The 26,261-nt window shown below is 45.7% G+C and overlaps 1 protein-coding gene and 1 long non-coding RNA gene across 2 annotated transcripts in view; one reads left to right on the forward strand and one right to left on the reverse strand.

Annotated features, from left to right (window-relative positions):
* Positions 1 to 6,181, forward strand: part of LOC134933849 (serine protease FAM111A-like) — a 187,460-nt gene extending 181,279 nt beyond the window's left edge. The window contains exon 6 of the mRNA XM_063929362.1: positions 1,345 to 6,181. Coding sequence (XP_063785432.1) covers positions 1,354 to 3,153 — 1,800 coding nt within the window. The 5' untranslated portion in view covers positions 1,345 to 1,353 and the 3' untranslated portion in view covers positions 3,154 to 6,181. The remainder of the gene's footprint in view (positions 1 to 1,344) is intronic.
* The window catches only part of LOC134933850 (uncharacterized), a 125,027-nt gene extending 109,328 nt beyond the window's left edge, over positions 1 to 15,699 (reverse strand). The window contains exon 1 of the long non-coding RNA XR_010179765.1: positions 15,593 to 15,699. This is a non-coding gene — a long non-coding RNA (uncharacterized LOC134933850). The remainder of the gene's footprint in view (positions 1 to 15,592) is intronic.
* Positions 15,700 to 26,261: the final 10,562 nt, after the last annotated feature.

Raw genomic sequence — 26,261 nt, forward strand, 5'->3', positions numbered from 1 at the left:
ACCTTGTGTTTGCTCATTCGGTGCTGCAGAGTCATCCGCACTCTCCCGCCCGTTTGGGAGCTTTGGTATAATCCCCATGGTCCTTACGGAGTCCCCAGCATCCACTAGGACGTTAGAGAAAATAAGATTTTACTTACCGGTAAATCTATTTCTCGTAGTCCGTAGTGGATGCTGGACGCCTGTCCCAAGTGCGGACTTCTTCTGCAATACTTGTATATAGTTATTGCTTAAATAAGGGTTATGTTATGGTTGCATCAGGGTTGATCTGATGCTCCGTTGTTGTTCACACTGTTAACTGGGTACGTTTATCACAAGTTACACGGTGTGATTGGTGTGGCTGGTATGAGTCTTGCCCTGGATTCCAAAATCCTTTCCTTGTACTGTCAGCTCTTCCGGGCACAGTTTCTCTAACTGAGGTCTGGAGGAGGGACATAGAGGGAGGAGCCAGAGCACACCAGTATCCAAATTCTTTCTTAAAGTGCCCTGTCTCCTGCGGAGCCCATCTATTCCCCATGGTCCTTACGGAGTCCCCAGCATCCACTACGGACTACGAGAAATAGATTTACCGGTAAGTAAAATCTTTTTTTTTTTTTTTTTTTTTTTTTTTTTACAGGCGATCGATCTGGATTGGTAGAATGGGTGGTTAAACGTAGGGGGAAAAAACGTACGTTTTCACACCTGACGTTTTACAGGGGCTAATAGGATATCCCCCTGTGACTTATTTGGTGCTCTGCTTAAAAAAATTTAAAAATATGTAAATTAAAAAAAAAAAAACTTCTGCGACACTCCAATAACGCACATAAGAAGCAGCTACTGACCCCATACTGCCCCACTCGATTACTGCGATCTGTAGATGAAGGACTTTTAGCAGTACCTAGAATCTCCCGTAATTCATCTGGGGGTGGAGCTTTTAGTCATGCGGCTCCGACTCTATGGAACTCGCTTCCCCGCACAGTGCGAGAGGCCCCAACTATAGAATCCTTCAAAAGTAGACTCAAGACTTTCCTGTTTACTCAAGCATTTCCATAATGTCCCTTTAGTATCTACATGCTTCTGTATTTTATGAAAATCTGTTCTGTACCTCATTATTTTCTGTACTATATTACGCTATGTATCTGAGTCCCATTGGAGAAAGAGCGCTATATAAATAAAATTATTATTATTATAAGAAGGACAATCTGCATGCGTCTGATTAGTTACCTCCCTGCACTGTAGTAGTTAACGAGCTTAACTCCACCAGTATCAGCCCTGCATGCGACTCATTGTCTGATATTTCTGTATGTTTAATGGGTGTGTTCTAAATGCAAATTCTTTCAGTAATACAACTGTATTTTATTTTTACAGAAAGAAAAGATGGAGTCTGGCAGCGCTCAGAAGCAGATAGTAGCTACAGAACAATTCACCCTGAGCTTTAAATGGGGTGGTAAAACTGGCAGTAAATATATGGAAATCAGGGCAGAGCCGTATGAAAGCATTTTTGATGCCCTAAAGAAATCAAATCACTTTACAAACCATTATAAAAATTCATCGTATCTGATTGTTTTTGGTAATAATTGTAATGCAGAAATTAATCCGTCAGCGCCGTGTGGTCCTCTGGGGAAAGATGAAACTCTTGATTTAAAACAAATCTATATAAAGAAAAAAGATAAAAAGCCACCAGAGACGTCGGCTTACCCAAAAAGAAGTGGTGGGTTGTTTTTTAAAGTAAACAAAAAAGGAAAGACTCCATTGGGAGGTGCAAAAATAATTTTGCATTACAACAAACTCGATCTTGATGACAACGCAGCACTGGCAGTCTTTGGATATGAAGATGAAACCATTGAACATGCTCTGAAACATGATAAGAGATTTAAGAACTTCACTGTGCTCCGTCTTGAGGGGACGAAGACAAAAGTACATGAGCCTTCACTGACATTATCTGTCCTAGAAGATGATACATACACCATATGTGTAGCAGGTAACAATAAGGATGTAGGCAAGCATAAAAATGTAGGATCACATGATGATGGTTCGGAGTCCAATCCTATTGTTCCCACTAACCCACCCAGTGATGACCCAGGGGATTTCATGTCTACAGAGGCTTATATAAAAATGGCAGAGAGAGTTAAAAATATTGTTAATGTGTATGTCCAGAACAATGGCCCTGGAAATGCATGGCGTCTCATCAAGGAGGATTACAGTCAAAATACAGAAAAAGCTGTCCTATATGCGAGTACCATGAGAATCCTTACAAGGCCCCTTGATAGTGTGGCAATGATATTGATTACAGAAGGTGGTAACATGCGTCAAGGAACCTGTATGGCCCTGATTGATAATCTGTTCCTCACCTGTTGCCATGTAGTAGAAAGTCTTCTGACTAAAACTGGTGATTGCAAAGCTCGTATAATATTCGTCTATGAAAGTCCAGATAAACAAGTAGATGTGGGTAATTCAAAATATGAATTCTCTATTAAAATTCTAGCACATTCTGTGGAAAACGATTATGCATTATTTAGTGTTGCAGAGTTTTCTCCTGTAGAAGGCTTGTTACAGTATTTAGCTCTTCCCCCAGAACGTGGCACAGCTGCCATCATCGGCCATCCAGGAGGTCAGTGCAAACAAATTGATTTGTGTTCAGTGATCAACTTCCATGACCGTACTGAGGCTATTCAGAAAACAATTGTCAAGGAGTCTTCAGATTTCCATTTAATGAGATTGCCTAAATGGTCTGAAATGGAGGATCGAAGGTTGGTGACTTATAATACACGTCTTTATGAAGGGGCTTCCGGGGCTCCAGTATTTGATGAATGTGGAAACCTTGTGGCAATGCACTCAGCTGGGTTTTCAGTTCCTTCTCCACTGAGAAAATTACGTGTGATAGAGTGTGGAAGGTCCATTGTTGACATAGTTATTTATGGAGCTGTAGCGATTCCAGTCTTGCGTCAAGCATTTAAGGAAATTGTTACAAATAAACCATCATTAAAGGATTATATCTACAAAGTTACGCATCCAGTACACATGCAGCCCATTATCAGAAAACTGAAACGTCTCTGGGAAAATGATCCCGACTTCAGTGACAACGGTTTAGAAAATTCCCCCATGGATACCTCAGACACGGTTGTTGGTAATGATTCACCATACAATACTGAAATACAGAAGGACACCTTTATATAAAATGTGATGTTCCTTTTATAGGAGGCCTAGTAAAAAGAAAAAAAATTATAATAATAATCTGCTAAATTATTTTCTGAACTAAAGAAATTACAATTGTTACTCTTATAATTATAATACAATGACTGCTGTGACATTTCTCTTTAAGCTCTAAATGTCACTGGGAATTCTATATAAATATCCTAAATGATCTGCTCACCTTGCTGGCAGGATGAATAAACCCCAACCACCCAGACCCTTCCCCTGATCATCAGGACAAAGCCACAATCTGACCTCCCCATCATTGTTAGAAATTAGCCTTTTGCCTGTGGAAAATAGGTATTGGGGGGGTGCTGCAAACTCCATCGCCGCTGTAACCAGTCTGTTGATGATAAAGTCTTCAGGCAGCCATTTAGGTCACTTACAGTATACTGTATAAGCTGCCAGGCAGACGTAAATGTGAGTCAAAGACATAGGTGGAAATCAGTGGCATAAGTTCATACTAGGAGCCTGGAAACAATATAGTTGTTGGTGCTAATCCCCACCCCTTTGCATTCACTACCAATACCACAGTCCCAGCAGCACTCACATGTACTCCCCCCTAACCCAAATTCACTCCCAACTCTTCAGCAGCACCCATTTGCACACTCTCCTACCCCTGCATTCACTGCCAACACCATAGCAATACCCAGACACACCCTCCTCCTATTAACTAGTAAAACCCCAGCACACAAACACCTACCTGTTGCTGATCGAGGTCTTCTGTTCTTGCTGTTTGCTGCTCCCACAGCAACAGCAGAGTCAGCAGGTCCAGAGGCAGCAGGTCAGGGGGATGAACCAACAAAGGAGGGAGGGGCCATGCCGTCCTTTTATGTACATGGGTGCTGTTTCCTTGCTGGAGTTCTGTCTCTAGCCTGGGACTTGGGTGGGGACTGTGGGAGAGGAAGGACCTCAGCATATGCTCCCTGCATATTGCTGCTCTGTGGCGCATGAAGCAGAAACTGGAGCAATGGCGGAGATCAAGCTGTCCTCTCCAGGGCTGGCGCTCGGAAGTGAACAGCCTCCATTGTCTCCTGTATTTACGTCCCAGTGGTGCAAATTTAAGTTGCTGTCACCACTGGTGCCTATTGAGCCTTTCCACACAATCAGGTCTGAAGATGTCACCGGGGGATTGTCCTTCTGTTAAGGGAGCACGGATGTGGGTGGAAGACCAGGATTGAGTCTCCCTCGGTTTATAGCACCACATGATCAATAATGAGCCCTGGACAGTGATGGTGCCACAGATCATAATCCGCATCTGTGTCACACCTGATCACTCTCTGGTACACTTAACTGGCATGGTCAGATTTCATGCAACTGCGCCGTCGCTCCCTATCCCCCCGTTTTTGACGAGGAGATCCGTTCTGCAGATGTGCATAATATAATGTTTAAATATTTTTAAAAAATACTTTTTCAACTTTATTAAATAAAATAAATTTAAAAAAACAATGTTAACACTTTTGAAGGGAAAAATCGTCAGTTAAGTGGTTAATGTACAATAGCCGCCCATTGTCAGTTATTACTACATGCAAGTTGTGCTCTCCGAGAAACTGCAAGAAACCGGACATCTGCGCTGTTCATTGCTACTTTTTAACATAATTTTTTTATTGAAGCAATACATGTTATACATACATAAATGTTCAATATGTCTCAAATCTTAGATAGTAGGGTATTGTAAGGAAACAGAACAAGAAAAATACAATTGAGTCCTTAATCAAGGGATATATCTGTTATAAGCAGTCAATAGCATCACAATTGTAAGTATCATGATCTCTAAAGATCGTCTGATTTACGGATCTGAAATTCAACTCAGCCGACTGACCCATATATATATATTTTCGAGCAAAAGAAAAGAAAGAAATTAAAATAATTAAAAAAATAAATAAAAAATATACACATACGTGTATGTACACACATGTGTAACACCCGTGCCGTACCGCATTCCCCCCCAACCCCTCCACAGTGCCCCGTATGTCAATTAACGTTTAAAGCACAATTGGCGGATCTCCCGCAGCCATTCTAGTTAGAAACCATTCTGTGTTGGACAATGAGTCATGGAGCTGTTTCCTAACCGTCGTTGTCAAGGTCATTATATAACTCTCCCAAACCTCAAAGAAATTGTGTATCTTGGTGTCTTTTTCCAGCAGGACACTCATCCATTCCATCCTAAAGAGGTAGAATAATTTGGCTTTAAATAATGATAGAGTTGGTGGATCCTTCGCTATCCACACCTGCAGGATGGCTTTTCTAGCCGCCAAACTAACTGCCAGCAACAGTTTTTTACTGCCCAAAGAGAGGCGCTGATTTGGTGGTATAATACCAAAGAGCGCCCACTCCGGAGACAAACTCCAATAATTTACCAGATTGGCCGTCAAGTAGTTTCGTATCTGAATCCAAAACTGTCTGATTAAGGGACATGTCCACAGACAGTGAAGCATATCCGCCTGAGGAGTGCCACATTTCCAACATGCATGTGTGTCAGCAAGTCCTATCAAGTGTCGTCTATGGGGCGACTGTTCATTGCTACTTAAAGAAAAGCCCCTCGCTACAAACTTGCTGACATGCTATCTTCTGTAAGATCAGGATATCGGAACACGGGAATCACATAAAGGACAGCTTGCCATTTATTGTAGAACTGTGGTATATTAACTGTTAGTAGGTGATTAATCATAATTTACAAGTACATATAGGAAAATGCACCCCCTACTACACTTAGGTGATGCCTTAGCCTATGTAATGTATGAAAGTTACTTATAAGATGAGGAACTAACTTTTACGCATGTACAAGAAACAGTACCGTGCACAAACAGATGTGCGTGGAAAAGTTATTAGAAAGGAAAGCCTGACTGTTACTTAATAATAATATTTGAATGTATAAGAACAAGGATTCAATTAACAATAAAATGATGTAATTGTATTGCTTTGTGCTTGATAAAACTGAAGCTGTATTCTGACTTGATCTGCTGTGCGTCTCTTGAATAAAATTTTAAAGATAAATAAAGGGTTAAATGGAGTGCACTCTCTTGTAATGGTAACTCATGTATAACTTGAATAAAGCTGGAGAAAAATGTTTCAAAACCGCGATATGACATTCTCCTCACACCGCCACTATAATGAATACACAACAACGTAGGTGGTGATAAAGGTTAGGTAACTTATTCTATTAAATTAAATAATAAATTGGAGTAATGGGTGGCGGAGGAAGCACTGTAGACCATCGGCACTGCCCAATATAATAATAATAACCAGGTTAAGCAGTAAATAAGTGGCGGGGGGAACCTCCAACAGGTAAAGAGTAAGAGCCTTTTCCAGATTATATTACTGCAATAAAACTCGCCTCCTTACACCTGATAGGCTAACACAAATCACCAGAACCTGTCAATCAAGGAAATCTCATAGCATCACTCTGGGGTGTTTTAAGAACTTAATGGGCCCATGTTCAAGGCCCACTGTCAAATGTGTCTGTGTGTGTATATGTATGTGTATATAGATATATATATATATACACCGTATATATATATATAGAGAGAGAGATTTATGGTAGATTTACCATGGTTAAATCTCTTTCTGCGAGGTACACTGGATTCTACAGGGAATACATTGGGGTGTAGAGTTGGATCTTGGTCCGAGGTACCAACCGGCTAAAGCTCTGACTGTTCCCAGGATGCATTGCACCGCCTCCTCTATAACCCCGCCTCCAGGCAGTGGAGCTCAGTTTCGTTAACCAGTCCAGTGCAGTAGCAGGTAAAAGAGAAGGTGGATGTTAGTCACATAGACCCACATTCTCACGACAGGAGAAGGGACTAGCGGCTAATGCCATACAAACCCAAAGAAGCTAAGTGGTCAGGGTGGGCGCCCTGTGGAGTCCAGTGTACCTCGCAGAAAGAGATTTAACCATGGTAAGTCTACCATAAATCTCCTTTTCTGCAGCGGGGTACACTGGGATTCCACAGGGAATACATTGATGATGTCCTAAAGCAGTTCCTCATGGGAGGGGGGGGACGCACCTTAGCAGGCACAAGAACCCGGCGTCTAAAGGAAGCATCCTGCGACGCGGAAGTATCAAAGGCATAGTACCTGATGAACGTGTTCACTGAGGACCAGGTAGCTGCCTTGCACAATTGCTCAATGGACGCGCCTCGGCGGGCCGCCCAAGAAGGTCCAACAGACCGAGTAGAATGGGCTTTGATAGCAGCAGGAGCTGGAAGACCAGCCTGCGCATAGGCTTGTGCAATCACCAGGGGCGGATCCAGAAGAAAATGATAGGGAGGGCACCATGGAAGGGGCAAGTACATTTGCGTGCGGCTTCGGTGCATGTGAGGTGGCGCTTCTTATACAATGCCCACAGTTGTAGCCCTCATTATGCAATGTCCACTGTACTGGTAGTGCCCCTTATATAGACCCCATAGTAGTGGTGCCCCTTATGCAATGCCCGTATTGCCCCCAGTAGTAATGTTGCCTGTAGTAATGCCCCCAGTGGTAATTCCCCTGCAGTCATGACCCCAGTAGTTTACCCCCCTCCCTTTAGTTTAGCCCCCAAGTAGTAATGCCCCTGTAGTTACACCGCCAGTAGTTAGCACCTTTGTAGTTGGCCCCCAATAATGTCCCCCAGCAGTTTGCCCCCAGTAGATGCCCCCTAGTAATAATGTCCTCCAGTAGTTTGCCCTCAGTAGTAATGCCCCTTAGAAGTTTGCCCCCAATAGACGACCCGCCAGTAGTAATGCCCCCCAGTAATAATGCCCCCAGTAGATGTCCCCCAGTAGCTACCCCCAATAGATGACCCCCCAGTAGTAATGCCCCAGTAGCTGCCCCCAATAGATGACCCCCCCAGTAGTAATGCCCCCAGTAGATGCCCCCCCAGTAGCTGCCCCAATAGATGACACCCAGTAATAATGCCCCCCTACGAGTTTGCCCCAATAGATGACCCCCCTGTAGTAATGGCCCCCAGTAAATATGGCCCCTAGTAGCTGCCCCCAATAGATGACCCCTCAGTAATGATTCCCCCAGTAGATGCCCCAGTTATAATGCCCCCAGTAGTTTGACCCCCCAGTAGTAATGCCCCTTGTTGATGCCCCCCAGTAGTAATGTCCCCCATAGTTAGCCCCCAGTAGATGCATTAAGGAAGAAAAAAACATACTTACCGAGCCCCGTTCCCGCGCCGCTGCAGTCCTCCTCCTGGCGTCCGCTCCTCAGTCACTCAGCACTATGAGAGAGACGTCATGACTGACGTCTCTCCCATAGCGCACAGTGACAGCGCCGGAAGCCGGAGCTCAGTACTGAGCTCCTGCCTCCGGCTGCCACTGTGCAGGGAGACGGGCGCCCGCTGGTAACACAATCTCAGCGGGCGCCCGTCATCTCCCTATGCGGCGGCACCGGGGGGGGGGGGGGTGTCACAAATGACAGGGGGGGGCACGGGCCCGAGTGCCCCCCCCCCCCCTAAATCCGCCACTGGCAATCACCATTCTAATCCATCTGGCCAAGGTTTGCTAATTCGCAGGCCAGCCACGTTTGTGAAAACCAAAAGTACAAAAAGGATATCTGAGCTCCTGAGGGAGGCAGTCCTCTCTACGTAAATACGGAGAGCACGTACCACATCCAAAGACTGCTCTTTGGAGGGCAAACCAGAAGAGATAAAGGCTGGAACCACAATCTCTTGGTTAAGATGAAAAGATGATACCACCTTAGGTAGATAACCAGGGCGAGTTCGAAGAACTGCCCAGTCACAGTGAAAAATCAGAAAGGGTGGACAACAGGAAAAAAAAACGCTGAAGTCCGAAACCCTCCTAGCAGTGGCAATAGCCAGTAAAAAAAACAATCTTAAGACATTTAAGATCCACAGACTCAAGAGGTTCAAATGGAGGCCCTCATTCCGAGTTGATCGTTTGCTATGGATTTTTGCAGCCAAGCTTATGGCAGAATGGGGCTAATATGCGTATGCACAGCAATGCACACGCACGTCGTACAGGTACAATGAGTATTGTGGTTTTGCACAGGTTCTAGCGACGCTTTCAGTCGCACTGGTGGACGCAAGGAGATTGACAGGAAGTGGGAGTTTCTGGGTGTCAACTGACAGTTTTCTGGGAGTGTTTGGAAACATGCAGGCGTGGCCGGGCGTTTACTGGGCGGGTATCTGATGTCATTACTGTGTCACTCGTCGCTGCAATCATCGCACAAAATAAATAACTGCCGGGCTGGTCTAGTTCTGCACAAAATGTGTTTGCAGCCGCTCTGCTGCACAGGCGTTCACACTCCTGCAAAGCGAAAATACACTCCCCTATGGGCGGCGACTATGCGTTTGCACGGCTGCTAAAAAGAGCTAGCGAGCGATCAACTCGGAATGAGGGCGGAGACTCTTGTAGGGCATTTAAGACAACAGACCGATCCCATGGAGCCACAGGAGGGACATAGTGAGGCTGAATCCATAAAACACCCTGAGTGAAAGTATGAACGTCAGGAATAGAAGCAATTTTCCTCTGAAACCACACCAACAAGGCAGATATATGAACCTTGAGGGAGGCCAAACGAAGGCCTAAATCTAGGCCTTGTTGTAGAAAAACCAACAGTCTGGAAGTTCTGAACGAATAGGCATCATAGCAGCACACCATGTGAAGTTCCATACCCCATAATAAATCCGTGCAGAAGCCGGTTTGCAGGCTTTCAACATAGTTTGAATAACCGCCTCAGAGAATCCTTTGGCCCTCAGGAATGAAGCTTCAAGAGCCACGCCATCAAAGCCAGTCTGGCCAGGTCCGGATAGACACAAGGGCTTTGAACGATGAGGTCTGGGCGTTGAGGAAGTATAAGAGGACGCTCTATCGATAGAACCTGCAGGTCTGAGAACCAATGCCGTCTAGGCAACGCTGGAGCGACTAGAAGTAGTATTCCTCTTTCTTGCTTGAACTTCTGAAGTACCCTGGGCAGGAGTGATACTGGAGGGAACATGTATGGCTGCCGAAGGTTCCATGGAATTGACAGTGCCACGAACGCTGCTAGAGCAGTCCTTGATCCGAAGACCGGAACCTTGTGATTGTGTTGAGACGCCATCATGTCTACATCTGGTAGGCCCCACATGTCCACTAGGAGTTGAAAGATGTCCAGTTGAAGACTCCACTCTCCAGCGTGAACGTCCTGACGACTGAGGAAATCCGCTTCCCAGTTGAGGACTCCGGGAATGAACACTGACGAGATTTCTGGCAGATGGCGTTCCGCCCAAAGGAGGATTTTTGATACTTCCAGCATTGCCATGCGGCTTCGAGTGCCGCCTTGTTGATTTATGTACGCCACCGTGGTGGCGTTGTCTGACTGAACTTGAACAGGCCTGTTCTGTACTAGAGGCAGGGCCAGTGTCAATGCATTGAACACTGCCCGCAATTCCAGAATGTTTATCGGGAGGAGAGATTCCTCCCTGGTCCACCGACCCTGGAGAGAGTGTTGCTCCAACACCGTGCCCCAACCCCGCAGACTGGCATCCGTTGTCAGGAGGACCCAGTTGGAGATCCAGAAGGGACGGCTCCTGCTCAATTGTTGGTCCTGTAGCCACCAGCTCAGTGACAGATGAACCTCCGGAGTCACGGAGATCATTTGAGACCTGATCCGATGAGGCAGGCCGTCCCACTTGGAAAGGTTTAACCTCTGCAGAGGGCGGGAATGAAATTGAGCGTACTCTACCATGTCGAAAGCTGACACCATGAGGCCTAGCACTTGCATCACTGAGTGTATCGACACTCAGGTGAGAAAGGGAATATCTGATCCCGTCCAGAAGCTTCAGGACTTTCTCTGGAGACAAAAACAATCGTTGGCTGTGTGTCTAGTAGTGTCCACAGGTGCACCATGCTCCGAGCAGGGGACCAGCGAGGAGTTTTTCCAGTTGATGAGCCACCCGAGGGCTTGTAGGAATTGGACCGTCAGTTACAGATGACTGAGGAGAACCTCTTGGGAGTTCGCCAGGATCAGCAAGTTGTCCAGATACGGCAGGATCCTGATTCCCTGACGGCGGAGAAGAACCGTCATCACGGCCATGACCTTGGTGAAGATCCGAGGGGCCGTAGCCAATCCAAAAGGCAGGGTCTGGAATTGATAATGTAGGTTGCCAATAGCAAACCGCAGATATATTGCTGATGTGATATGGCAATAGGTATGTGCAGGTAAGCATCCTGTATGTCCAGGGATACCATATAGTCTTCATGTTCCATGGCCAGCACAATAGAGCGCAGAGTTTCCATACGGAATTTGGACACACACACAAATTTGTTCAATGATTTGAGGTTGAGTATAGGCTGGAAGGACTCATTTGGCTTTGGAACTAGAAACAGGGTCGAATAGTATCCCCTGCCTCTCTTGGACAGAGGTACCGCCACTACCACTCCTGTGTCCAGGAGGGATTGCACAACCAAGTGTAGAGCTTGTGCTTTTAACGAATCCGCAGGCATACTTGTTGTGCAAAACTGGCGAAGGGGACGTCTCTTGAAAGAGATTGCGTACCTGTGAGAGACCACTTCCTGAACCCAGGCGTCCGAAGTGGTCTTTAATCAGGCCTGGGCGAACTGCAGAAGTTGGCCCCCCACCCTGGGGTCCCCTAGGGGTAGGCCCACCCCGTCATGCAGCAGGCTTATCTTGTTTGGAAGCAGGCTGACGGGCGGCCCAGGATTGTTTAGATTTGGGCTTAGTGGTTTTGGAAGCACGAGCCTGTCTCGGGTACGCCTGACCTTTTGCTTTTCCTGGAGGTCGAAAGGGACCAAAAGTGGTACTCTTAGCCTTCGGAGCAGAAGGATTAGTACTTGGGAGAAACGCAGTCTTGGCAGTCGCCAAGTCAGTCACAATCTTGTTCAGATCCTCCCCAAATAGGATGTCTCCCTTTAAAAGGGAGTACCTCCAGGGTCTTTTTAAAGTCCAGGTCCACCTTCCAGGACCTCAACCACAGAATTTGGCGATCCAGGATAGACGTAGTAGACGCCTTGGCCGCCATTACACCTGCATCAAAGGCCACCTCCTGAATATAGTGGGAGGCTGTGGTAATGTGAGACAGATATTGTCTGGCAGTGTCAGAAATATCCTGAGGCAGCTCATCCTTGTCACGATCCGGGTAATTTCTCATCAATATTTACCTTACAAAAGCCTCCTGAGATTGGCCCAGCGTTCCAAGCCTGGATTCCATCTGCGCTGTCTGCGTGCAGCGCGCTGTATTCCATTGCCTCAAGTCTCTTTCCTGTGATCCCTGCAGCGCTGTCATGGCAACATAACTGTTAAAACCCACTTGTTCTAAAGTATGGCGTCTCCTGCCCTCCGCCGCCATTACTGCTGATTACCACATTCAAGTTATAAACAGTCTTTCCCTCCTAACTCAAACATGGGCGCAGCCATGTTTGTTCACATCACATGTTATTCTACAGCCAATCCGCTGCACACTGGACTCTGCTTAATTATCCAGCCAATGCCTGCTCACCAGCTGGTAAATATATCCTGCTCCAGTGCTGGATAATCGTCAGTGCTTTGGTTGTCTAACCTTGTACACATGTCTCCAGGGGCGGATTGGGATGGAAAACCAGCCCGGGAAATTTCTGGAAGCAGCCCTAATGTAGGCGGGGTCTGTTGAAGGGGTGGGGTATGTTAAGAGGGGTGGGATACTCTTCATAGAGCCTGACACAGCCATCCTTGCATCTTTTGCTGCAGTTGGGCCGCTAACATTTATGCTAATTCTACTACATAACCCTTCCATGGTGGCATTTGTCTATTCTCACTATATACAGTACTTTACTGTCCTAATCAGTGGTCATTGCTTAGTCTGGCTCAAGTTCAGAACATGGGAACACTGGTCTATTAGTTTCACTATTCACGTGGGCATCTAATGGGAACAGTAACCTGTGGCAAGCAAAGTGGAGCGAGCCGCCCCGCCCGAAGTATGGCAAGCGACGCAAGCCCACGATGGTACATTTATTGTTTTGACCAGTGTAGTTATACTAATCCAAGGGATCCCATATTCTGAACTTGAATCCTCAGTTCTGCTAGATTCCTTATGCTCCTACACTATATTTTTGTTACATTCTGTGGTATGCGGTTAACTCGTCGAGATCCCGACTGTCACAATACCGATGCCGGGATCCCGACGGCGGGGGGCACTATACTGCTGCCGATATACCGGTGAAGTAGATCATTCCCCTTCTATGGGTGTCCACAACACCCATAGAGGGAGAATAGAACCTGAGGTGATTGAAGCTTGCCACCGAGCCTGCAAGGGGCTTCGTTTTGCTCGACCCCCTGCCGGCATTCTACCGCTCAGGATGCCGATGTCGGGATACAGACGGTAAATCATACCGAACCGCACTGTCTCATCTGTACCTTTTATCCTCTTTCTTCTTTGTACATTCTGTCATGCCCTACACTTTACTCTTGTTCCACTTCACTTATTATATAGTCTCTCCTTTATTTTATCATAGTAATATTATTCTCATTATCTTTGCTCTTCGTCCTTTACTTTCTCCAAATTTCTCTTTTTAGTTTCCTTAATTTTTTATCTGTCCACGCTCTCATACTACATTATACCGCACACAGATCCATTTCCCTCTATACTACAACACACACAAGTCCCTGTCCCTCTATACTACAACACACACAAGTCCCTGTCCCTCTATACTACAATACACACAAGTCCCTGTCCCTCTATACTACAACACACACAAGTCCCTGTCCCTCTATACTACAACACACACAAGTCCCTGTCCCTCTATACTACAACACACACAAGTACCTGTCCCTCTGTGTTAGAAAACACACAAATCCTTATCCCTTTATATTACCAAACCCAAGTACATGTCCCTATTTATTACAACTCACGCAAGTCCCTGTCCCGCTATATTACAACACACAAGTCCCTCTGTATTACAGCACACACAAGTACTTGTCCCGCTATATTAAAACATGCAAGTCCCTGTCCTTCTATATTACAACACACACAAGTCTCTGTCCCGCTATATTAGAACACACAAGTCCCAGTCCTTCTATATTACAACACACAAGTCCCTGTCCCTCTATATTACAACACACAAGTCCCTGTCCCGCTATATTAGAACACACAAGTCCCTGTTCCTCTATATTGCAACACACAAGTCCCTGTCCCTCTATATTACAACTCACAAGTGCCTGTCTCTCTATATTACAACATGCAAGTCCTTGTCCCTTTATATTACAACACGCAAGTCCCTGTCACTCTGTATTACAACACACACAAGTACTTGTCCCTCCATATTACAACACGCAAGTCCCTGTCCCTCTATATTACAACACGCAAGTCCCTGTCACTCTGTATTACAACACGCAAGTCCCTCTATATTACAACTCACAAGTGCCTGTCTCTCTATATTACAACATGCAAGTCCCTGTCCCTTTATATTACAACACGCAAGTAACTGTCACTCTGTATTACAACACACACAAGTACTTGTGCCTCTATATTACAACACAAAAGTCCCTGTCCATCTATATTACAACACGCAAGTGCCTGTCTCTGTATTACAACACGCAAGTCCCTGTTCCTCTATATTGCAACACACAAGTACCTGTCCCTCTATATTACAACACGCAAGTACCTGTCTCTCTATATTACAACACCCAAGTACCTGTCTCTCTATATTACAACACGCAAGTCCCTGTCTCTCTATATTACAACACGCAAGTACCTGTCTCTCTATATTGCAACACGCAAGTACCTGTCTCTCTATATTACAACACGCAAGTCCCTGTCTCTCTATATTACAACACGCAAGTACCTGTCTCTCTATATTGCAACACGCAAGTACCTGTCTCTCTATATTACAACACGCAAGTCCCTGTCCTTCTATATTACAACACGCAAGTGCCTGTCTCTCTATATTACAACACGCAAGTCCCTGTTCCTCTATATTGCAACACGCAAGTACCTGTCTCTCTATATTACAACACCCAAGTACCTGTCTCTCTATATTACAACACGCAAGTCCCTGTCCCTCTATATTACAACACGCAAGTGCCTGTCTCTCTATATTACAACACGCTAGTCCCTGTTCCTCTATATTGCAGCACGCAAGTACCTGTCCCTCTATATTACAACACGCAAGTACCTGTCTCTCTATATTACAACACCCAATTACCTGTCTCTCTATATTACAACACACAAGTCCCTGTCCCTCTATATTACAACAACACACAAGTACCTGTTCCCTTTTCTTGACTCTTTACACTCTTTGAAGCCTCTTTAGTCTTTATACTTTAGTCTCATTTATTTTGTCTTCCTTTTTCTCCATAATAGCTTACTGACATATTTTTCTTCTAATCCCTGACATAGAGCCTCTTACTTGCCTTATTCTCTCACTCTCTCTATCACATACTTTTCTTTGCCACCTCAATTTATTTTCTTTCACTCCACTTTTATTTTCATTAGTAATCCATATACCTCTCTGTCCTCTCCCTCATCCTTTCTTCTACTACATCATACTGTACTTTACCGTGCACTGAGCTACTGAACCTCTTCTGCCCCTGTAGTCGTCTGTTCAGTCACTTCCAGTTCTCTCTGCAGCAGAGCAGTGCCGAGTGCTAGCCACGCCCCCTACATGACGTCATGTCTAGTCCGGAGCTTGCTGTATGAGGAAGTGCTGCACGGACTGCAGCATCACTGGCAGTTGCTGTGCACTGTGTGCAGGGGCCGTTTCCAAGCTCTGCCTGATCGGAGCTGAGCTCCGATCGCGGCCGGAGGCCAGGTGGAGGGGTGAGTCAGCCCGCTAAGGGGACAATGGGACCGGCCAACCAGGAACTGGCCCGGTGTCCCGGCGTCCCAATCCGCCCCTGCATGTCTCTCCTGTTTGTGGATTCTACAGCTTGTTTCTCCAGGTATTCCAGCTCCTGTGATCCAGCTCCACTAAGAGACTTGCACCCGCTACCATCCCGCGGTGCAGCCTGACTTCTGCAGTGTTCCGGCATTGCTCCTGGTTATCTCCTGCGATCTGACACCGGCTTCCCACTCTCAGCGTTGGTCCTACTTCACCTCCAGCTGTGTCCTGGGATCGTCCTTTGCTTCCACTCTCTGCAGCATCGCTCTCTATGCTTCATGGGGGTAAATTTACTAAGATAGGAGTTCTATTTAAGATGGGATGTTGCCCATAGCAACCAATCAGATTCCAGGTATTAACTTCTAGAAGGTGCTAGATAAATGAGAAGTAGAATCTGATTGGTTGCTATGGGCAACATCCCATCTTAAATAGAAATCCCATCTTAGTAAATTTACCCCATGGTATGTTCACAGGGCCTGCCTGAGCCTAATTTTTTTGGTAAGCGAATATATATTTTGGCGCCCCTTAGTGGAATATATAGGGGCGTGACCACAGAATAGTACCAATTCACATTACAACACAGAGTGCGGTCCTCTATTCACATTACACCACACAGTAGTGTCTGCTATTCACATTAGACAGCAAAGTGGTGTCCACTATTTACATTACACCGCACAGTGGTGTCCGTTAGTCACATTACACCACACAGTAGTACCCCTTATACATGTTGCACCATCCAGTAGAGACCCTTATACACGTTACACCACAGCAGAGTCCCTTTTAAACATTACCATGGTAGAACCCTTTATACATGTTACACCACAGTAGAGCTACTTATACACAATGCGCCACAGTTCAGCTGCTCTTACAAGTTATGCCACAGCAGAGCCCCTCATACACATTATGCCATGGTAGAGCACCTTATACACGCTACGCCACAGTAGAACCAACTGTATGACACACACACACACATCCTCACACACATTTACGTGCACTGTACGCATGCATGGAGTCGCAATTCAACAGCCAAAGGCCAGCTGCCCCCATTACCAAACTTCCCCAGACAGCCACTCCAGCTGATCCGCAATAAACATGATTCCCAGCGGCTGCATCCAGTCCCTTCCATGGATCCCTGCTTCTCCCTCCCTGCAGAGGCCCAGAGCCTGCTTGGCGCCTACCATGGTCACATTGGCTCGGGCTTGTAGGGGGTCGGAGCATCTCTCTCCTGGGGGCTGGCAGCTGCTTAACGATGGGGTCCATGGACAAACCCACACCACCAATATACTGTGTATATAGACACATATACCCCACCACCACACCGTTATACTGTTTATATACACTCCTCTTAAGACTTGTACATACACATACCTCCCCATATCATACTTACCTACTCTCCCGGATTCTGCGGGAGACACCCGGTTTTCGGGTAGTCCACCGCAGCCCCCGGAAGAGTGGGCACCCCTCCCGCATTCTGCCCACTTCCTAGTGAAGTGGGCAGAATAGGGAGAATAACACCGCAAAATCACGGACCAGGTGGGGGGCGGAGCCTAATGACACGATCAGATGCTAATCGTGTCATTTTAGCCCCGCCCCTAGCCAAATTTCATCCAATTACCGTCTTTTCCCGGTGGGTGGGCGGGCCTGCTGATGTAATCAGCTTGGCTCCTCCCTCATCACCGCCCACCTGCTTTTCCTCTCCGGTCATCTCCCGGAGAGGAGATTTAAAATATCGGCAAGTATGCCCCATATACATATATACATCCCTCCCGTATATACACATAACCCCTGATATACATTTATACACCTCTCCTGCACATTGACATACCCCCATATGCATATACACATACCCCTCCCCAATTTACATACAGTATATACACCCTCCTGCACATGCACACCCCCCACACACATATACAGTACATATATACACCCCCTCCTGTACATGTACACCCCCCCCCCACATATATACAGTACATATATACATCCCTGCCTGTACATGCCCATCCCCCCAAACATAAACTTATATACACCCCTGCTGCCCTCCCATATGCTGAAACACAGAATACAATATCTCTGCATTACTCTATACAGTGCAGGGAGGGCGGGCAAGTGAAGCGTCCCTGCTTCAGATTATGGCAGTGTTTCACAGGACAGGAGGAGGGAGTCAGGATTGTGGTGGCGGAGCTTACAACTGCTGCTTTCTAGGACCGCATAAACCTTAACCCCCCAGCCCGCCCGCATAACAGCCTGCGCGGCGGGACCTACCTACAGTGTTCTTATGCTGGTGGCGATCTAGCGCCGCGGACCCCCTCCTCTTCCCAGAGTTGCCGCCAGCATGTAAAAGTCAGCCGGGAGAGGCGCAGCTACAGTGGCTACGGGTGGCGGGGTATCTGCGGCAGCGCCCTTCTTATCTTGCGCTCAACACAGCCACGTACTTTGCGTATGCGTGGGGCCGGCTCTGTGTGTTCATCACGGGTTTCCAGCTTTCTACAGTGTTCCTGTTTCACTAACAGCCTTGCAGCGGTGCCTGCATCATCTCCAGCGTTATTCTACATTACCAGCGGTACTCCGATATCGCTCTGCATCCGTGACCACACAACATCGAACCACAGTCTCCATTGATGCTCACTATCGGACTTCATTGGTGAGCTCAGTATTCCTTTTGTTCAATCCGGTTCCATCCGGTATTCTCTGCAGTACTACCAAGTATTACCTCAACTACTGTACACCCGTGTTTACCCAGCCTCTGTGTATTATCTGCGGTGTAGTACCAGCTTGTTAATTACCTCAGCGGTTAGCTGTGGCATACGGACTTCCTAGCTCCGGATTTGGCAAGGACTATACCATTCTGTTCTGCAAAGCCACAGCACTTATTACCTCTGCGCTTCTAGGAACTGTACTGCGATATCTCTCTGCACATCTACTACTGTAGTTACTGCATAACCAGAGTGTCTTTACTGTGTGTTCAATAAACTGACTTTTGCTTTTACAACTCTGTTGTCGTGGTCACGCCTTCGGGCAAATGGTGCTAGAATTCCTGTATGTCTAGGAACCCAAGTCTACCTCCACGGTTCACTTTCACACCAGCCCCTATATCTGAGGCTTCCCCAGGTCAGCCTCAGCCCTCAGTTGTGACTATCCTCAACTGCCTGAACCCATGTTTCAATTTGTTTTGCAGCCCGGGAGGCTGCCATAGTGGGTCTATGCACTGCACCAGTAAGAGACTAAACAGACTTCAGGCAACTCTGCCTGTCACCTCACTGAAGGAACCGACGGATAAGCGGGTGGAGGACCCGCTTATCCGTCGGTTCCTTCAGTGAGGTGACAGGCAGAGTAGATGACACCACGAGACGGGTGACATGAGAGTCCACCGTCGGCAGAGTTTACCACTTGTTACTCCGTAGGGAGAGGATAACGAGCTAGCATCTTTTTAGACATGGAAAATTTCTTTCCTGGAAACGACCAGGATTCCTGACGTATTTCAACTAAATGGTCAGAATGTAAATACTACTTTAGTAACCTTCTGACGTTTAAACTTCTCAGGTTTCTTGGACGCAGTAGTAGCTCAATGTCAACATCTATTTGGAGAATTAGCTTAATAGCCTCCACTAGGTCAGGAACATCAACCTGGGTTGTAGATTCCTCTTCAGAAGCAACTGTATCAGTGGCTGACGTATCAGTATATTCCCCATCCTCATCGGAAGAATTATCCGATTTATTTGTGGATTGTGAGGAAGAAATGGTCCGCTTAGATGACCCCTTGGCCCCAGAGGGGCACGGGGTAGACTTTTGTCTAACCAAAGATTGATTTAATTGTTGTAATTAGGTAGACAGAGTGTCCGCCCAGGGCGGTTTAAATACAGGGACAATGGCCCTCATTCCGAGTTGTTCGCTCTGATAATGTCAAATATTGGGGGTCATTCCGAGTTGTTCGCTCATTATTTTTTTCTCGCAACGGAGCGATTAGTCGCTAATGCGCATGCGCAATGTCCGCAGTGCGACTGCGCCAAGTAAATTTGCTATGCAGTTAGGTATTTTACTCACGGCATTACAAGGTTTTTTCTTTGTTCTGGTGATCGTAATGTGATTGACAGGAAGTGGGTGTTTCTGGGCGGAAACTGGCCGTTTTATGGGTGTGTGCGAAAAAACACTACCGTTTCTGGGAAAAATGCGGGAGTGGCTGGAGAAACGGAGGAGTGTCTGAACAAACGCTGGGTGTGTTTGTGACGTCAAACCAGGAACGACAAGCACTGAACTGATCGCAGATGCCGAGTAAGTGTGGAGCTACTCAGAAACTGCTAAGAAGTGTCTATTCGCAATTTTGCTAATCTTTCATTCGCAATTTTGATAAGCTAAGATTCACTCCCAGTAGGCGGCGGCTTAGCGTGTGCAAAGCTGCTAAAAGCAGCTTGCGAGCGAACAACTCGGAATGAGGGCCATTATCTTAAAACATAAAGCTATACACTGTTACCGTGGAGCCGCTATGGCCGCTAGACTTATTACACACACTACGGACTAAGTACGCTATTTGCGTACTGAGTAACGTATTTGATACGCACTTAGCGTATCAGACGCCGTGCTGTGGGTACAACGTACACGCGGCACGTACGCACACTGATTGAAATACTGTAAACCTTATTAATGAAACAATGTAATGATATGCTTATACTTTAAACCTTAAATAGCACTGGCGATACAAAGTATCTGCAGTGCATACACCTTAACAATGCAGGTTAATCCAAAACAGGTTAAACAAGTTAATCTACTTTAAAAGCCCAGGCAGGAAAATGAAAACACAACTCTGTTTGTGGTAAACTACTGGATTCTAACACCACAGTGGATTATTCAGAGAAAAAGGGGTAAACAGATACAAGTTATACACTACAAGCTAACATGGAAATCTAACAGAATAACAGAGAATAATGATGGCTACAGAGAATAAACATACGTGAGAATGTTTCGCAAGCGCAACCTGAATTCAGTCCTCAGCTATCAGGGAGAAAGCCTTCAGAGTCTTGTGTGTCCAAGCCTGCTGCAAGCTCTATTTATTCACTTCATCCAAAACAATACAATGGTCACTGTAATCCCTTTGTTCATTGGACACAGGGATATGTCTCTACATTACAGCAAAGGTCATAGGTGGATTTGAACAGGTGGGCTGTGTCTTTCCCCAACTGCTCTTGTGGGTGGTATCCTCTGGATTCCCGCCGCATGTGTAATTTACAGCAAATACAGTTAATGTTCATAATCTACTTCTGTACATAACTATACGCAGGAGCGAGCGATCCTTTCCTAACTAACACCGGAATGTTACCCTTAAAATACCCTACAGCTGGATACTAGACACCACCTTTCATCCTTTATCTGACCCTTCCTATCATGCAAAGAGGAATCTCTCTGTCCAGGAACTGTTTAAACTAATCATACTCGCTGACATGGTCTAGGGGAACAATATCTACAAAATGCAGTATTTGGGTTAAATAAGCTACGTTCAAGTCGCACGCTACACGCTCACAAACTCCGCCGTAAATACACATCATGCGCACGAGTCGCTGGAGCATTTCTTAGGCAATTTGCGGGTATGTGTACGCACGGGGGACCAGGTGCACGAGCAGCGTGCATGTGCATGAGGGGTTAGTACAAGGGATATGTATCATGATATTTTTTTACTTTGACAGTCCACCCTTTGGCAGTCAACAATAACTGCCACTATCTAAACAATTAAGCAGAAAAATATACAATACAATGAAATACCTATAAATGATTGGGTGGAGGGAGGAGAGGAGAAGGTGGGAAATGTATGACCTAGTGGGATAGTAAAAAGCATGTGTGTATGAAATTCATGTCTGAGGGGCATGTATCATCGTGCCGTACATGTTCTAGATAAGCTTCGAGGTATTGCGAAGTATACATTAAATCCTTCTTATCCCGTATTAAGGGTCTATAAGTGGGCCAACAAACACTACCGAGCTCTCTTCGGCTTCTTGTTCCAACAAATGGGGTGCACATTAGTTGATGATACATGGAGGGGGGAAAAACATGTGAGTGCTAATATATGTACCTATATCACCTGTCGACTATGTGTGTCACTTCCTGAAGGTTGTAGAGATGAAGATAAGAAACATGTCACAAATACATTCACATAATAATGTGTGTAATTGTCCTTGGGTGTCTGTTGAAGTCTTGTCCGGATGGCTGTATCCTTGCTGTGGGTGATAATCAAAGTCTTTCAAGTGTCCATACGAAGTCTTTTAAAGTCTCTAAAGTGTCTCGCAAAGTCTGTGGAAATGTCCATCAAAGGACTGTAGAAATGTTCATCAAAGGTCTTCTTCCGAGTGGATGTCTTTTTACCTTGGAGAAAAACAAAGGAGAAACGGGTGAAAGAAACGGACCGTGGAATCACGTCTTATCACAGCATTGTCTCAATTGATGGGTCATAAATTAAACCAGTTGTTGTAACAATGCCCTCGCTCCTCAAACTCATCACTTTGGTACTGCGCTTGCACTGCATTAAAATCCGAACGCATCTAAATATCAAACCAATCATTATGACAACTCCCAGGATACAAAGGAGAAATTTTCCTACATTCACGATAACATTTTGAGCCCATTCTCCTAAACCTGAGAACCAATTGCGTGGGTTCAACCATGAGACCCAGCCGGTCAGTTCATTACTCACAGCAGTAAGGGTAAGGTTGTGTCTCCTTCGGAACTCCCACTTCAGTTGCAAGATATCGTCCATCTTTTGATCTATGACCTGGGTTGGGTCATCAGTGCTGTTTGTGATATATGTACAGCACTTCACACCATACTGAGTTGCTAGGGTGACACAATACCCGCCTATCACCGCTGTGATGTAATTGAGAACCATCCTGTGCTGGATCAGTTCCGTTTTGTAAGCTTGCAATTCCCTCCCAGTATACCTGAAGGTGTCATCATACATCTCGGTGATATTGTCTATCAGGTTCGCTAGCGCATGGATGTACCTAAAATGTATAATTCCTCTGGCGGTACGGGTGATATCTAACGCGAGTAGGAATTGAATCCCGGTGGATTCATGGATCAAATCAGAGGCTGCGTGCTCTGTCCTATCTATAAGGTGTCTCTTAACAATGTGTTCGTAGTGAGTGTGAGTATAAGGAGCTTGAGCACTGCGGTGAACGTCTTTCATCTTATTATATGGGTAATGGTCATTACTTCTGGCAACACTCTTCCAATGTAACACAATCCCTCTGAGTTTGGGGCAAACCACTTATACGCCTTCCTCCCACATATGAAATATGCATCATCGGGGAGAACATATGGGACAGAATATGACATCACCATATTGCAAACCTTCCAGGTGAAAAATCCTATCCCTATATCTCTCATCTGTTTAGTACACGTATCAGGCTCTATGATATGCGCACAGTATTCTGGTGATACTTCTCCAACCCGCATGGTCCTACTTCCTAGAGTATACCTGTACCGAAAATACCTCCCACCGTCGGCTATTTGGCGTATAAGTTCAGGGTCTACAGGCATTCTATCGGCTCTGGGTGAAAATGCCATGGTTTGGTTATTCCATGTCACTTCCCAATTTTCCGGCTTTCGGGGATTGGAAATGTTAAAACATACTAAGGACCTATCCACATGATATTGGTGGAGCTTCAAACTAGGAGGCCTAGAAATATTAAATGTCTTGTCCACCGGTCTCCCACCCCTTAATTCAAGTACCTCATCTATTGTTTAAGGGTATGGTACTAGTCCTGACTTGCTCTGACCTTGAGGTAGTTGTGAGCACACCCAGCATTACGTTTGGTTTAAAACCTTACCCACTAATGAGTGGTAGTCACTCAATGGATGACGGTCCATGTTGATATTAAGGCTGGACTGACATCTCTGGATGCACCCGTCCTCAACTATGTTTTCACAATTCCTACAGATACAATTCTCCTCAGCTAACAATCCTTCACAATGTCTCCTAGTGTCATGACTACCAGATCGTTTTCTGATACTCGCCTTTGCTCGGTGACTGTGTTGCTCTTGGAATTCTACAAATCCGTCCTTGTCATCAGAACCCATTCCAGATCCTTTCTCGACCTCTCTGTTACTCTCACTGAAATAGACTGTTCTGGTCAACAACAGGGTCAACAGGAAAAAACGGAAAGCAGTCTCTTGGGGTAAGTCCATCTTGCAGGAGGAGAAAGAAAGAGTGGTAATGGGAGGTAAAGAAAATAATAGAAGGGAAAGAAAACTGGTACGATAACCGCCTTTAGTCTTGTTGTTCTTCTTGCTCAGATGTCGTCTCAACAGTGGTGCCTCCCAGTCTTCCCGGAACGGACACTTCAGTGATACGATATTCTTTCCGAGTCAGCGACCTTTCTGTGGGAAGCATAAATCTTGCATTACCATGTGTTTAACTGTTGTGTGAAATACCATCCGTAGAACATGAAAAAACAAAGAGAGAGAATAATAAAAAGAAAAATTGTCAGATTTCCGTTCACCATCAGGCTGTCACACCATCATGTCTATCGGTATCTCTGCACAGTCTTCCCCCACCAGTATTTCCACTCTCCACCCTCTGTGCATGGCCAGGCACAATGATGCTGGTGAGATATACTGGGGTTGGGCAGACCTCTGAAAAGACAGAGTAGACATATGACGTTTGAGCTGTAGTTCTGTCGGTGAACATCAGAGATGAAGAGGAAACATTTAAAGATAAATCACAGAGTTTACCTGGCCGCCCCTGTATCTACAAGAAATGATCTGCCAACTACATCAACTGTGACCTCAGGTTTACTTCCAAGGCTCACAATCAACTTCACTGGCTGCAGACTACAGGTGCGGGCCAAAGTTTTTCCTATATGATCCCTGATCCCAATTACGTGTGTTATAACTTTGCTCGTGTTCTTGTCTAGGGGGTCTGAATTTATGTGTGCTGTTACAGTTGCTGGCATAATGCCCTTCCCTTTTACGCAGATAACAAACTCTTGGCTTCCTCCATGTGCCAGGAGCCTGGGGTTTTGGTCGAGTTGATGCCTCTTCCAGTGCTTGGATGCTCATCACCATCAACTGCTCTCCCTGTGCTTCCCTGGTTCTCTGGATATTACGGTCATGCTCGATAGCGGACTCTCTTAATGCAGCCACCGAGATACCTCTCCAGTTAGGTAGAGTGGTTTGTACCCTGGTTCTCAACGTTTCTTTTAAACCTTCCATTAATACGGACACCGCTACTTCTCTATGATATACATTATCCTTAATGTCTTTGATCTCAGTATACCTAGCCATTTCCTGCAGTGCTTGGTGGAAATAGTCAGAAGCATTTTCACCTTCTTTTTGTCTAATGGAGAAAATTTTATTCCATTTGACAACAGTTGGGAAATATACTCCTAATTGCAGATTGATCTGTCGTACATTCTCCTGAGTGTATTCCTCAGTGAGAGGTACTTCTGCGTCTAATTTACAATCAGTAATAAATTTTGCAGGGTCAATATTGGCGGGTAGACATACTCGTAGCACTGTTCGCCAATCTTAGTTTGTGGGTTCGGTGGCATTACCTAATTCTTTAATAAACTTCTGACATGCGGCTAGATCTTTTCTGGGATCGGGAAATTCAGACATAATTGTCCTCAATTCTGCCCGGGACCAGGGACAATGTATAGCAATGTCCTTGACGGGAGTGACTTCCTGAGCGTCAGTCCTCCCATTGGGGACTGCGATCACCCTGACAGGATTTAGTTCAATTACACCATTTTGTGTTGACTCTACAATGTGAGGTGCAATTGTCTGTGCATAATGTACAATACCGTACTTACCTGTGGACACGACCTCACCTGACCCTCCATTAGGGGGCTTTACTACTGCCTTTACCGATTGGGCCGTGCCCACCTGGGTGTCCTGTATGGTGGCTGCTAGAGAAAGTGCCGACATCGTGCTGGGCTCACTTTCTTGCTTGTACTCCTGAGGGAAGTTTAAAATGGGGTGCAACTTGCACGGGTTAGAATTTATACATTTATCAGTTTTACTCTTATCGTCATTAATACATTTATTACGTTTACTCTTATTGTCATTAATACATTTATTAAGTGCACTCTTATCATATATCAGTATGTCATTCACTGTAGCCATTTTCTCTACTGTAATGTACGGTGGCGGTGCGGTTGCTATCAGTTTCCTGCTAGGGTTAGAACCAGCTGTGTAAGCTAGTTCCCTCTGTATATCACTCTCTCTCGTTGCCATAAATGAAAACAGTTTGTGTGTCTGATCCTCTGTTTTTGGGATTTTATCAGACAAATCCTAAGCCTTAGATTATGTAAT

This window comes from Pseudophryne corroboree, chromosome 6, assembly GCF_028390025.1.
Source record: "Pseudophryne corroboree isolate aPseCor3 chromosome 6, aPseCor3.hap2, whole genome shotgun sequence".
Classification (NCBI taxonomy): Eukaryota; Metazoa; Chordata; class Amphibia; order Anura; family Myobatrachidae; genus Pseudophryne; species Pseudophryne corroboree.